Source organism: Arachis ipaensis, chromosome B7, assembly GCF_059453495.1.
Source record: "Arachis ipaensis isolate K30076 ecotype BB chromosome B7, ASM5945349v1, whole genome shotgun sequence".
NCBI lineage: Eukaryota > Viridiplantae > Streptophyta > Magnoliopsida > Fabales > Fabaceae > Arachis > Arachis ipaensis.
This window is the reverse complement of record NC_142442.1, coordinates 140759706-140776120: the sequence shown is the minus strand read 5'-3', so window position 1 is coordinate 140776120 and position 16415 is coordinate 140759706. Positions and strand designations below refer to the sequence as shown.

Sequence of the window (16415 nt, the reverse complement as noted above, 5' to 3'; positions counted from 1 at the left end):
GTGAAAAGTGGGTTAGCTTTTGACAAAGGGTCAAAAGGGGGTTATGGCCAATGTAAAAGTGATCGTCATAAGTGTCATGTTTTCTTCCTAACTGGCAATGTTCACTGACTAACATGCCATTTGAATGACATTTTGTATTTGATATTTCTTTAGATAGCAAGATGTGACTTGCTTAACTTTGTATGTTTAATTTGTTAGGACATCATGTTGTTGAAACCTTTCAAGTGCATCGGAGAGTACCGATACACCAGTTATTTTAACCGTTGATTTTAATTAATATATTATATATATTTTTTATAATTCAAATTAACAATTAAAATAACTGGTATACTGATACTCTCGGTACACTTGAAATGTTTTCCATGTTGTTATTTGAATGAGCAACGATTACTAGCTTCATTGTTCTGCCATGTTTAAATTGAATGACTATATTCGGTGTTTAAGGTTTTTTTTTTTTTTTAATGATATTTTTTAACTCGACATATTAAAGACTATTTAGTTACGAATCAGACCTTTATTTAAAAGTTTGCTGTTAGCTAATAAATTATTACATATACAAGACGAAATTAGAATCCTATATACTTATTTAAATAAATTGATAAATTAACTATTAGAGCAACTTAAATTGATGATTTTTTTTTCATTTTAATATATGTCATGAAAATATATTGATGAGTTTCATTAGTTGCGCTACAACAAATATTTAATTCTACAAATGTTATGCTTCAAAATGGTTAGTCTTGATAAATGTTATAGTGTGAACTACAAATTGTGTATTTCTTGAAATGATCATCATGATCTTTATAATTTTACTGTTTGTATTAACATTAAAAGTTAAATTAAATTCATCAAAGTAAAATAAAAAACAACTCGAAAGTGGGATGTTTTTATTTAAATTAAATAAATATAAAATAATTACTTAAATATATAATATACCACATTTCGAGTACCGTGAAAAAATTTAATTATTGGCATATCTCGAATACTGAGATTTTGGATTATGATATAACGAAAGTCTGACGTATCCTAAATGCACTTAGAATACATTTTACGTTGAGAAATGGGTACTGAGCACCCAAGATGCATTCAAAAGATTATTACGATCTCAGTATCCGAGATACGGTCAAACGCAAAAATTAGGTCATAGCATCCAAGTCATCACCTGAGATATTTTTTAACATAATAGCCTTTAATTTCATCAAAACTAACAAATAAAATATACCAGTAGTTCAAATTCTGATGTAGTGCCACAAGCAGATTCTACGGACAACCATTGATGAATTGCTTGCAACAACAATGGTATATAAACCTATCCAACTCCAGAACTCTATACTCTACATTCCTTCGAATACTATAGTCCTTCACCGCCATTAGAACAGCATCACGGTTTCTGAACCTATGACCATCTCGGAATTCCAACCCACCATCGGTGTTATAACCCTCTCCCTTTGGCCGGTATTGAAAGGATCATCCAACTGCATTGCGTCCAAATTCAAAGTATAATAATGACTTGGAACTTATGACAATTGAGGAATGGGTAAAAGAGGAGGTAGGATAAACTAAACACCACTGACAGTGGGAGTCTCTGGCATATACTCGCGAGAGGAAGAAGTCTCGTTCGACGACCTAGATTCAGCAACATAATCTGAATCACCCTTACTGTCGTCTTCTTCGGCACTATCACGAGGTTGGGCGAAGTGGATTGGTCTTGCATCCAGCGGGACTACTTGAGGATTCGAATAGGACGGCCCACTACCACCAACTACGTCACGAACCGCAAAGCATACCACTCCATCACATGTTGTGGCATTAGTCTTGCATGTATGTCAAACATTACTTTTACATGCTGATCCCCTTCAAGCCAGAATAATCTGTTGGTAAATCTACAGCTCAGAAGTGCATGCAAAAATCTATATGCAACCCGTCTAACCTCTTAGGGCCTATTCTCTCATATTGCTCAATATGACAGTCTTTAGCGCATGTAGGATATTAACACGGATAGTGCGTAACATCACAGTTGAATTAGACTAAAAAATCACTCCTTAATTATTGTTTCTTACTATCTCATAAGATAAATTACAACAAAAGAACTAATTATTTTCTATGCGAACAAAATTGAAGGATAAAGAACAAAATTGAGACCCTAATAGGCTTTTGAACGTATCTTAGGTGTTCAATACCCGTTTCTCGACGTGAAATGTATCTTGAGTACATTATGTATTTAAATAATTATTCTATATTTTACGTATTTTTATAAATTTTATATTTATTTAATTTAAATAAAAAAAATTTTCAAAAATGTGGTTGAGTAGGTGAAACTTATTCTTCTTTAACCAAATACCGAGAATTCAAACCTCATTCGATTACATATAGAAAAAAAGCTAATTATTTTATTTGAAAATATATAAATCAACATATAATAGTTAAGTGGTCGAATTATTCATCTACGTAAGTCGAATTAATCCTTAACTATTGAGTTAAAAAATATAATAGAAAATAAAAAATAAATCAACACATAAATAAATACTTGATCAAAATATTTAATGACAACTTTTTTTTCACCGTATTTCTCATTCTAAAAATTAAGAATCATTTCATCGTATATCTAATAAGTTCTATCTAAGAATTTGTTATTGGCCAACAAATTTAAACTAAGATACTTACTTAAGTAAATTAGTGAGTCAATTATTAGACCAACTTAAATGAATTATATTTAATGATAACCGAAAGAGAATTAATTATCCCTTCGAAGGATGAATCAAATTGAAAGTGAAATGAAATCTTGATAGAAAGAGACCCCCGGGGAATCACCTTCACCAGAACCAGATGCTTCAAAGTTCAAATCAATGTTATCAAATCAGATGGCGATGTAGGAAACACAAGCATGGGGTCTCATGGCTAATTTTGTGTTATGTGTCTTTGAATTCTAACTTGCTTCCAAAGCAATTCACATGACCGACCACTAATTAATTGCAATGTTGTTACTCCACCCTACTGATTAGATTGCATAATAGAACCTTATTTGAAACCCATTTTAGAAGTTAGTCATAAGGGTTTGACCTCTTTTTCATGATTAACATTATTATTTAACAAAATTTTATTTGTCCTATACATATACATATATATAGTACTTTAATTGTGTGTCGTATGTCGTGGTAAACTTTAATTTTAAAGTCTAAATTTTAAACGTGTATATATAATACTATATCGGGATGGCAATACCACCCGAACTCGCAGGTATCCACTCCGCTCCTACCCGTTCGGGGCGGGTAATTATCTGCCCCGCACCGAGACCGGTTTTTAGTGGGGCGGATTCTTGGGAGGGACGGGGCGGGTCGGGTTTAGGTAATACCCGCCCCTATCCGTCCTGCTATATATATAATATATGTAAAATAATTAGTAAATTATTAATAATATTGTATCATATTTAAATTTTTACTTTAATTTATATTATGTATGTGATGATGGTTATATAAATTTTGAAATTTAATTTTATTTATTGAATTTTAATAATTATAGGGGTGGGTAGGAGCGGGGCGTGTAGGGGCAGGGCGGGGCGGGTAGGGGCGAGGCGGGTACCCGCAGAGATAGATTAGGGTTCAACATTTTACTACCTGCGAGTAGAAGTGGGGTGAATTCTATGCGGATTGTTATACGACAGGACAGAGTCGGGTAGAGTAAAAACCCGCCCCGTTACTACCCTAATGCTGTATATACAAAATGAGTGTATGGTAACAAATTAAGGAGAAATTAAAATTTCGAGTGCCTACGTATCAATCATGTAGTTTGATATTCTTAAATAGTTAGATTCCTTGTCAGTGAATAGTAAGGTAATTTCTATTGCGGAGGAGTATATATTTTATATTTCATGGTAAGTTAGTCATCAACTAATTTAAAAAGAAAAAAAATAGAGTATAGTGTATATAAGACTATTTGTTTTTCAGAATAGAATATATCACATGATATTAAAAATAAGATATCAAGAATAGAGATAAAAATTAATATTTTTTATAGTTTGTTTGGTGATAAATCGAATATAAAATAAAATAAATAATAAAAAATTTAATTTATTTTTATTTTTTCTTCACATAAAATTTACAAAAATATAAAATAATAAAAAATATAATGTTAAAAAAATTAATAATAACAATAAAAAATAAATTATATTTTTATTCAGTACTTTTATTTATGTTTTATTTTTAAATATAATTTTATGTATGTCTCTGTATTCAAATGTCTATATCTTATGCTTGTAAACCAAGATCATCATAAAAAATAGACTATTATCCACAAGTTCTCTCAAACTCATAAGAAGCGAAGGGTTGAAACACAACAGAGTTTATTGAAAAAGGTCTAGGTAAGAGATATGATACCCTATAAAGTGTTTATGTGGGGTTTGGATTAATTTAAAAAAAAATTAAAATGAAACATATAAATTATTGTGTAATTTGAATTAAATTAGTTTGATTTAATATTTTTAATCTAATAAAAATATTAGTACATCCAACAAATTATATTACTGGATTTTTTGTTTGAACTTGACTGAATAATTAATTTAGATTAAATTGATTTTTATTTAAACAGAAAATAAGAGAGGAGAACGACGGACGGACAATTAACTAAGATTTAGTTTGGTAAAGTTTTTATTTTTTAAAAAATGTAACATTTATATTTGGTAAATTAAATTAAAAATGACTCTTAATAAATACAAGTAGCAACAATTACTTTTGGTAAAATAGCTTTTAAAATTTAAAAATACTATAAAAGACATAAATTTAAGCTTTAAATTTAAAAATTAGTTAATATATGAGGTTATATTAGACTTTTAAATTTTAAAAAGTACAAGCCAATTTTAGAAAGCTCCACTTTAGTTGCTTTAAAAAAATACTCCGATCTTTTAAAAATTGCAAACATAAGTACATAGTCTTTTTGATTTATCAAATACAAAATGAAGAACTTATGCTTTTTAAAAGTACAAGCACTTCTTCAAAAAAATTTTTTATATTTGCTAAGTTTTCCGTTATTAATATATCACATTCTGCAAAATGATTGTGCACTCATCCATAGTAGATGAAATTTGTATGTCTCTGACTGTTACTTCTTAATGAACATTGATATCAAGATATTGTCAAAGTGTAAGTCCATGAGTAGCATATCATAATCAATTCGGACCTCACTAAAGAATAGCAAAAGAACCTCTAGTAAAGTCATAGTGTGGCTAATCCTCATGAGAAGCAATACCCGATATCTTTGTATAAGAATAAATTAATTCAAAAAAATTATTTTGTTCTAACAATTATTTGATATCCTAAAATTCTATTATAACAATTTAAATGTTTTAAAAAATAAATTAAAAATTATTTAAATATAAATATTGCCAACTAAAAATAAATTCATAAAAATAAATTTAAATTGATTATATTTATGTGTAAATCATTTTTATGTATATTTTTATTAAGGGTCACAACTTCATCCAATGAATGTTTCTCAATGAATGATAGATATATTATTTTTAATTTTTTATGTACATTTTTATATATTTTAATTTATAATATTGAAAATGACAAATAAAAAGTGAAAATAAACAAAAATGTACAAATAAAAGTATAAAAAAACAATACAGATATTATTTATCTCCATTATTTTGATACATATTTCTTTTTCTTTCTTTGGTGTACGGAATCTGATGAGGACCAATCTCATCCATGTGTGGGAACTACGATGAAATAAAAAGTCTATTATCTACGATTTTGTGGACCATTTTAAAATTTAATTTCTAGGGACCCCCTTTACTCTTGATTCTTGTTATAACCATTGAATTGATTTTGTCACGAACATAGTATCATAACCGAACCGGTGGGGTACTAATTCACCGGATTAACCCAGTCATAATTAAAAAATATAAAATTATATAAATAAAATTAAAATAATGTCCTAAAATTTAAAATATAAGTCTTTACAAACATTAATAATCTAATATCAAGTCTTAAATATAATTAATAATCTAAAAAAAATAATAAACTAGTTTTTAGTATAAAATATGTTCTCAATTTAAATCAAGAGCAAGTGAAAGATAACACAATCATTAAATTAAGTCCAAGGGTGTGCTCAAAGTCGGCATCAACATCTTCATACGACAAATTTGGAGCTTGATCAACATTTTACTCATTTTGATTTGCATCCATACCTTCCATAGCATTATTATAAACTCTTTTAGTGGTAAGATCATGGAAAAGAGTTGCTAATGATGCTTGTTCTTGAGATGGTGGTGTTTCTGATGGTGTTTGAGATGAAGACATTTTTAAAATTCTAGCAAAAAAAAAGCAAAAATATTTTCAGCAACAATAGATTTACTTAAGTAAGTTTTTAAACAACACAGCAACCACCACCATTCCCCCAAAGTTCACTGACTTTGTAATTCAACAAAGTGAACAAACAGCAACTCTAAAAAAATCTAGCAACAAGCAACAACAGCTCTAAAAGACACAGCAACTCTACAACACAGCAACTCTAAAACACGGCAACTAGCAACAAACAACAACACCAAAAATCTAAATGCAACATCAACAGCCACCAAATTCAAGTTCAACAATAATTCTAACTAAAATAATAACCACCAGATTCAATAACAACTCTAAAAAATCAAATACAATAGTAATAACCATCAGATTCAATAATAATACTAACTAAAATATGCTCAGCTTCAACAACTCTAAAATTCAATTGCAACAGTCAACAATAACCACCAGGTTCACTATTCAACAATTCTAGATTTCCGGTAAAAGACCAGGGTCAAAAACTTGAAGGGAGCTCACCTGGATAACTGGTTCCCAGACTGCGACCAAAAAGACGACCACTACCACCCGACTGACCCGAGGGAGCAGATGCAGAGATGCTGCTTGATTTCTGTCTTCTGTGAGCCTTCTGCTGCCAACGAAGTGAACGCAGGGCAGGATTACGGGACCGCGACGACGACGACGAGGTGAGGAGATGAGGTGAGAGACTGAAAGAGTGACGAGGTGAGGCCGTGATCGTGAGAGACCGAGAGTGACGAGGTGAGCAGAGAGGCAACGAAGTAACGAGGTGAGGGGAGAGACGTTGGAGTGACGAGGTGAGGGCGACTGGGCGAGGGTGAGCGACTGCCGAGTGCCGACAACGAAGGAGTAGAGAGATCGGAGATGAGCGCTGGAGGGTTCCACACTTCTACTGGAATCAGATTGATTTGATTTCTTAGATTAGGGGAAATGGGGAGGGGGGAATAGCCATTAGGGTTCGTCGAAAGGGGAGGGGGGATCTAAAGCCAAACGACGATGTTTCTATTTTTTTTTTTTAAAAAAAAAGGAAAAGCACGACCCGGACCGGGTTAAATTAACCGGCCGGGTCACCGGTTTTAACGTAAACCCGTCGGGTCAAACTGGGTTTCACCGGGTTCCATGCATAATCGGTTTGACGAATGGCTCGACCCAGCCAGGTGACTGGATGACCGGGTTTCTGATCGAACCGGTCGGGTCGAACCGGGTTTGATAACTATGGTCACGAGTATTGTATCTTCTTCGTGACTCATGTCATTATGCATCTTCAAAAATATATAATGGTTTAATTATTCTGTTGATTTTGATGGTTTTGTAAAATTTTTAATTAGGTTTTTGTATTTTTTTTCTTTTAATTGAGTTCTTGTATCAAAATTTTTATAATTGGGTCCCGACATTATTTTTTTTTATTTGGATTCCTGTACCAATTTTTCTTTTTAGTTGGGTCTCTATAAAATTAAACCAATTACTGCTAAGAATGACCTAATTGAAAAAAAAATTAGTGCAGGAACTCAATTAAAAGAAAAAAAGTATAGAGACCTAATTAAAAATTTTGCAAAATTATAGGAATGAACAGAGTAATTAAACCATATATAATCAAATCATTCTCATCTTATTCTTAATGCACTCTTTTCCTATTTTTAAAAATAAAAATAGTTCCTGTAGAAACTATGGTGATGACCAAATATTAATTAACCATAATCTTGATTGAGAAATGATAATTATTTTTGCTTAACCACAATCTTTGGATTATTTATCCGGTGGTTATCTATTGTATTGTTTACTTAGATAATTAAATTCCATGTAAAGTATGTATATATATATACATCATAATTATTTTCTCAGATTACAAACTAATTATGTGCATCATTTTTCTTATTCAAAATATTAGAAGTTATTAAAGTTTGCTGACTAGTTTTACTTGAGGGATTCAACATGATTGGGACATTTATGTAGACAAGATCTAAGTTAAGTGAGGGATTCAACATTTCAAAATGTCTCAATAATAATTTACATTCAATTCGCTTTCATTTCTTTTTTCCCTCTAATCTTTGTCCCCTGCAACCCCATACATATAAAGGTTATAGAAGATCCCTATAGTTAGCTAAACCCTATGTTCCTGTGTATAAATTGCCTAGTCCTAAGGAATCAATGGTGTGGAATTTAGATTTGTAAAGTTTTTAAATATTGAAAAAAGTTTCTAATAATTTAAGTTTTTCTTTAAAATAGTATGTCTTCTCTTTATTTTTCATGATATTCTCTCTTTCAACAGCTGAAAGATTAATCTTTTTTTTTTTTTTTTTGTGACTAGCTCAAAGATTAATCTACGTGAATAAGATGTTCACTTGTTAAAAAGAAAAATGTTGCAAAAAAATGACAAATAAACACTATAAGAAAAAGGTTGAATATCATTGAATTTACTGTCAGATTTAGCATCGGACATTAGCAGCGAATTTACCAATGAAATTAACAATAAATTTGTCGGTTAAAAAGATTACCATCGGATTTGATTTTCCGACAGTAAATTCGCCGGTAATAATTGGAAGAAAAACAAGAAAAATTGGTGCCGAGATTATCGTCGGATTTACCATCGAATTTATCTACCGGTAATCCCTGATTAGTGTAACGCTGCGTTTTGGTCACTTTCAAAGCGTTATTGTCGGATTTTTTTGCCGGTAAATCAGACGGTAATCTTGCCCTAAATTTGAGCTGTGAATCCTCTCCCCTTTCATTTTTGAAGTACTCTCTCTCTCTCTAACCTTCTCTTCTCTCTCTACTTCTCTCTCCCCCCAAACCACCTCCGACAACTCCTCCGCCAGGGTCAGCCACCACTAACTATGTCTAAAGATTGCATGAACTCGGCTAAGTGCTCCTTGTGACGCGTTGATCGCTCTGTTGCCGCCATTTTCGTGACTCCCGCCACTGCTGTCGTTGTTGTTGCTCCCTTAATCGCCAACCTGGGTCTCTCCTTCCTCCTCCAGGTAGGTAGCCCTTAGCTCTCTTCCTATTCCATCCCCATTTTTACTTTATTATAAATAAAAAACCTAACCTCTTTATGAATCCTAACCCTATCTTGCTCATTCTTCAATGACCGTGGTCCGTGGTTTAGACATTCTCGCCGCCTCGCATTCGCACTGCCAGTCATACTTAGTTCTTGCCACATCGCCGTCCTCTGCTTTCTCTTCTCGTGATTCCTTCATTGCTGTGTTCTTGGTTCTGCTTTTGCAGTGTGGGTGAGTTCACTGACTTCACTTTTTATTGAGTTTTTTCTATTTTTATTCCATAAATTTTTTATATTGAATTTTTTTAGTTTTTCAATTTTAAATTTTGATGTAGGTTTAGATAATTTGTTTAATTTGACATAATTAGTTATTATTGAGTTGCATCTAACTCTCTTGTTATTATTTTTAGTTTGTTCTTGATTCTTGGTTGAGATTTTTGTTATGTTTTCGTTTTGCAAGTTTAAACTCAGAGAACAATACAAGAAATAGCACCCAAATAACAAATCTATTGCAATTGTGAGTGTTTATTTAGGTAGAATATTGTTCAATACTTGTTTTAAAGAATTTTGAATTTGTTTTCAAATTATTTTTAACATGTTTGAATTTTAACTTCTTTTGTCGTTGCAGCTTCAAAACAATTAGGTTAATAAGGTTGGTGGTGGCACGTAAAACTCAATTACTTGTTTTTAACTTTTGGTTTTCGCTATTATTTTCATAATTATTCTCTTCTTGGTCTATTGAAACTTAAAATTCAATCACACATTAGTTATCTCCACTGTTGCTTTTTCTCTAGTTTTGTGCTAATTCTTTGTTCATTTTCTCAATAGATTATGCCTATAAAACTAATGTTCAATTATTCATATCTTAATTCAGAGAGTATGATGATACCAAACATTGATAGGATGAACATTCTTTATAAATTTTATAGTCTATTTTTAGTACTTTCAAAATCTTAATGTTTGAGAAAAAGTGAACAAATTTATATGTTGATTTGGTTGGTAGTGGGTAGAATTTTAATTTGGATTAAGCTTACTGAGTGAACTGCATAGACTATTAAAAGTAATAAGATATGATATATAGATTATCTGTTATTGAACATAAAAGGTTATTAATTGGCTTTAATTTTTTCATAAATGTTCAAATAATACTTTAAAACAAGTTTCTAGTCATAATGTACATATATACTTAATTTTTCTTTTTGTTTACAGAATATGGGAGTTACTATCCTATAGGGTAGTTAGTTATTATACTTTTTTCTTTTTGTACTTTAATTTTATCTTCTTTTACTTGTTTGATTGGTTGATAAGTTACATATGCTTTTGTTCTCTTATGTTGTAGGAGGAGGATGATGATGAGTAAATTCATAAAAAAAAAGAAAAATAAAATTTAAGTTTACCAGTAGATTTACTGTCGGATAAATCTGCCGGTATTTAGTTATTATTAAATAACATATTATCCTCGGATTTATTGGGGATAAATCCGATGATAAAAGGTTTCAGTGAAAGATTTTCAATGGTAATTAACAGCGGATAAAAAAATTCGTCCCTAAATAATTATTGACAAGATTTATACCATCAGATTTATTTCAACGGTAAATTCGACAATAAATATATTACCAACAAATTTTTTTAATAAATCCGTCAATAAATATAATGATATCCAATGATTTTTTTATAGCGTAAGCTCTCACGACAAATGACAATTTGTGAAAACACTAGAAAAATAAACATTAATGCTACTGATTAATTAATCCTTTTTATTATACAAAATTCGGAGGTAACCGCCACAATAAGTGGTTGTTATGTATTCTAGCATTTAACTAAACTAACGAGTTCATAACATGTGACCCAATAATGGCAACATCTGAACAACCAGCCATAAAGAAAGCTTTTCATTTATCCTACATAACATAATACAGATTAATATATATGAATTTAATTTCTATGTATTCATAGTATAAAAGTATTTTTTTATAAACATTTAAGTATATGTTGTTATATTAATAAAAGTAATTAAATTCTAATTTAGCACTTAAAAAAATTATGGGTGTATTTAAATAATGATGGATAATTTAGTAATTTATTCGGTATTTGTAAAAATATTTTAATTTGTTAAACATAATCTGTTAACTTTATGTTCGTACAAGAACCTTTTATTTATTTATTTATTTTTTCCCTGAATTAATCGTGAATACGAATACGACTCCACAAACCATTGTGTCATTAAAACTAATCTGAAAAAGACAAAACGTACTTCATGCCAATTGATATATATTGCCTTAGATTGTAAATTTAAAAAGCATTTCAGGTATACTAAAAATTAAAGTGTTTTAGTAATTTACTAATTTTAGCTATTGAATTTAATCGTTATGTAATGATATACATATCTAATTGAAAACTTTTATTAATGGTGAAAACTCAGGTGCAGTCGACTTCACGTGAAGTTGATGGCTGAGAACAGTTAAATGATTTGACGACTAAATTTTCATCTAACGACTCTTAGCCATCAACTTCATGTAAAATCGACTGCACATAAATTTTCATCATATTATAATTGTAAATAAATATCTCATCAAATTAACTGATGCAATAAGCTTAATTAAACTATCACATTGATTGTTACTAGCTAGTATATAATTGCAATTTTCACTTAAATTATTTATCAGCCAATAGCCATCAAGAAGGAGGAAATTAAGGAATCAGTGTGATTTGAAATTAAATTCACAAATATGAAAGGAATCCCCTCAATATGGATTTATCCTACTGAGGCCGTTTCATGATTTCAGATCAAGTCTATTTCATTAAAATTAGGGCAATGTATTTAAATAAATTAAATGTGAGAAACGTTTATGTGATTGTAACAAATGAAAATCCCTTACGTGCATGTCTTGTTTTAATATTATGTAATTCGTAAAAGCTAACCACGGTTTTGTATTAACATGTAAACTGTGGTTGGTTGAGAGGATTTTTGAAGAAAAATGTTTGAAGGTAAACCGTGCTAACTCACCATGGTTTACGAAGGAAACAAAATGACCAGAAACCCCTCTAGGCAGCCACGATTTATGAAGGATTTTTTAAACTCATAAAACCTTGTAGGCTGCCACGATTTATGAAGAGAGGAATTCTATATATATATGAGCGAGATTGAAGCTGCTCAAGAGACCATTATCACACAATGGCAAGTGAGGAAGAGAGTTTTCTTGTCTTAGTGCATTGCTCTGGGAAAATTAAAAGAATTAAAAAGTATGGTGTGAAGTTCACTGACAGAGAACCATTGAGTGTATTCATCAGCTCATCAAGCACTTTGTCAGATGTAAAGAACAGCATTGTGCAGAAGCTTGGGGTATTTGGGAGCAAGTGGGTGAAGAAGCTATTCTACAAGATTCCTATCGCAGTTGTCTCGACTAGTGTTAAGTATGATACGTTTGTGCTAGCGGCTGATGAAGATATTAGGGTTCTGTTTCATTGCGTTAGGAGTTTTCCGGAGGTCAGAATACATGAGCTGTATGCGAAGTTGGAGGTTGGTGTTGATAGTTCTGGGGCGTCAGCTCCAGTTCATAGCTCGACTGCCGCAGGCGGTGCGTCTAGTTCGATGCCTGCGGCCGGAGTATCTGTTCCGCAGGTCGCATCCCCTTCCTTCACGGATGATTTAGATCGAACGGAAGCAGTTGGTTCTGTACCGTTGGAGAATCCTGGGGTCTGGCAGCAGGCATTTGAGGTGGATACCAGTGGTGCCTTGATTCATGATGTTCATGGCTTCGGGGAACCTAATCGAGTAGAGAATGCAATGCGGGACGATGACTCTGACCAAGAGCCTGTAAATATCATTAGGGACAGCGATGATGACACAGGTGCCAATCTACATACACAGCACGGGCCTTCAAGTTCTGGCACACAGCAGTACCCTCCACACTTCTTCACTCTCAACTTGGAGGCTCTGGGTCAACAGGCGGACGGAGGTTCTACAATTGGGGGTTCTTCTACAGAATTTCAGATTGGACAATCATTCCAGAATAAAGATAAAGCTGTTCTGAGTGTGAAAGACTATAGCATTTGTTGAGGTGTTGAGTACAGAGTTTTGAAATCGGATCATCTGAAGTATCATGGAAAATGCAAGGAGTTCGGCAAGGACTGTACTTGGTTGATTCGCATATCGCTTCGTGCACGAAAGGGCACTTGGGAGGTTAGGAGGTGCAACGGTCCTCACACTTGCTTGGCCACCTCTATTTCCAGTGATCACCGGCAGCTTGATTACCACGTTATCTGTGCGAGGATTTTTCCGTTGGTTAGGGCGGATGCTGCGGTTACGATAAAGGTCTTGCAACAAGCAACAGAAGCCGATTACGGTTTCAGGCCTAGTTATAGGAAGGTTTGGATGGCAAAATAGAAGGCAATAGCACAAATATATGGAGACTGGAAAGAGTCCTATGCCGAGTTGCCACGTTGGATGCTAGGGGTACAGTCGACCATGGCCGGGACAATCACTGTGTTGAAGACCTCTGGAGAAGAATAAGGCTCCCACACAAACTGTATCGGAGAAGTTAATGTTAGGTAAGACCATAAGATTATACATGAACCAGTACTTGTAAGAGCAATAACTAAAGGACTTACATCGTGCGTACGCAATCTATCCAAAGAAAGGCGTGCAGACACCACTCTTTGATCCACTGCATCATTTTTCGGTAGATATGTAGACCACCTATAATTTTCATTGAAAGCATGACATAACAACCAGGAACACATGAAATTGAATCAGTTATGGACTGAAAATAATAAACCGTACCTGGATGCAAGCGGAAACCCAAACACATCAAAACGACTAGGTCTCAAACTGGAAAACCTCCAAAAAATCCAAGACTGTAGAAGCTGTAGTGGCCCGGCTAAGTTAACGTTTCTGTTTGTTCTATGACAAAGACATCTATACAACCAGGCTAGTGCCGCCGAGCCCCAGTTATATCTACCCAAGTCGTCCAACAATGCCAAATAAGGCAACCAGCGAAGGTGAACCCGGTTTGCGTTCTTGTCCGCAAACAGCTGAGATGACAATAACATCAGAATATAGGCACGCGCGTATATACGCACGGTCTCTTCACCCGCGTCTGCTGGGAGAACCCAGAACCTCTCATGGAACCATGTTTAGCACACCGTCATCTGCTTGACTTTATTCTGCGGTGGTAACTCGCCAAACAACTCCGAAACCACACACACGCCAGTCTTCCGTTCTCCATCAGATTCTCAAAGTCAGTCAGGCAGCCACTAACGGCCTCCCCATCGATGGGCAAACCCAGCTAATATGCCACATTTTGCAAAGTGATGGTACACTCACCTAACGGCATGTGAAAGGTGTGGGTCTCAGGACGCCACCTCTCAACGAATGCGCTAACTAGAGGCTCATCAACCCAGAACTACTGACTGTTCAGCCGAGCCAAGTGATACAAGCCAGCGGTCTCCAGATACGGTATGATCCAGTCGTGTAAAGGCATATTTTGTTGTCTCCGGACACCGCTAATAACCCTAGTAGGCTGCAAAATGTGGATAAGAAAATCCTCAACCGACAACCAATACTAATAACAGTAAATATAATTTCAAAACAGTATTATACACCCACATTGGTTTTCTATTTTTTCTAATAAAAGTGATAAAAATAAATAACCAATAACAATAATAATAACATCTACAACAATAGTTACTAAGAAGGATAATACTAAAATTAATATGAATAATAATAACAATAATACTAATAATAACAATAATAACAACACTAAGAGGAATAATAATTCTAACAACTACAATAATAACAATACTAACAACTCGCAATAATAATAACAGTAAAATTAATAATAGTAATAACAATAATCATAATAATAATAATAATAACATTAATAATATTAATAATAATAACAATAATAATAATACTAACCACTAACAGCAAAAACAATAAAAATAATAACAATAACACTAATAATAATCACAATAATAATAATAATAACTAACCTCTTGGTCGATGTATCCAGCCACATGCGCAACGCCATTTAATCGGTACATGCGAGCTTCGTCATCCATGACTCCCCCACTCAAAACTCTCAAACTCTCCCCAGATTTTCTCTCAACAACAAGCTTCCAAATTTTTTGCTTTGCCACAAATGATCCGTAAAGACCTAACGCGGTTCATGTATTTATATACTTCACACATAAACCGTAGTAACCAACCAGATTTTATGCTCATGCTTCTTTTTTCATAAATCGTAGCTGCCTAAGACGGTTTCTTACACATTGTTTCTTTTATAAACCGTGGCTGCCTAGAGGAGTTTCTGGTCATTTTGTTTCCTTCGTAAACTGTAATGAGCTACCACGATTTACATGTTAATATAAAACCGTGGTTAGCTCCCACGAATTACATAATGTTAAAACAAGACATACACAAAAGAAATTTCCATTTATTGCAATCACATAAACGTTTTTCACATTTAATTTATTTAAGTACATTGCCCTTAAAATTATTATCACAAGTCTTTATCAATCTCCTTGCTTAAATCACTTTTTTTCTTTTATGTTACATTACTTTATCCCAAAAAAAAAAAAAAAAAAAAAAAAAAAACTCTAATTTTATGCATTTTCAAAGCAGGATCACCTTTTAAGTGGGTCCAATTTGGATCACCTTTAAATGAGACAAATTACATAACAATCATAAATAAATCAATTCAACATAATCTTATACCATTTAACATAATCCACTTTATCCACTAAAATTTATAATATTAATATTTATTATAAAAAATAACATAATTTGAAATAGAGACTTAGAATGTGCAATTTATGATAAAAATAGAAGATGATGGTGAGATTTGTGTCACTATTTGAGAAAACTGGAAGAGAGATTAAAGGTAAGAAAGTAGGGTTCTAAATTTTAACAAAAAAAATTCATACACATATATTAAATTAAGAATATTTAGTTATCATATACTTCGTAGGAATTTTGTGGGTCTACATGTGCAGACAGATTTAGAGGAAGGTGAATCGTAGTTTCGATCCCCTAAAATTTTAAGAAATTACATTTATATATGAAATTTGTATTTAAAAAAATAAAAATTATTGTGTAATTT

General features: G+C 32.6%; 1 protein-coding gene across 1 annotated transcript; it reads left to right on the top strand.

The window, feature by feature from the left end:
- Nucleotides 1-12487: 12487 nt before the first annotated feature.
- Nucleotides 12488-13372, top strand: LOC107607924 (uncharacterized). Its single transcript, XM_016309819.1, has one exon. It carries the CDS (start codon nucleotides 12488-12490, stop codon nucleotides 13370-13372), a length of 885 nt encoding a protein of 294 aa, XP_016165305.1.
- Nucleotides 13373-16415: the final 3043 nt, after the last annotated feature.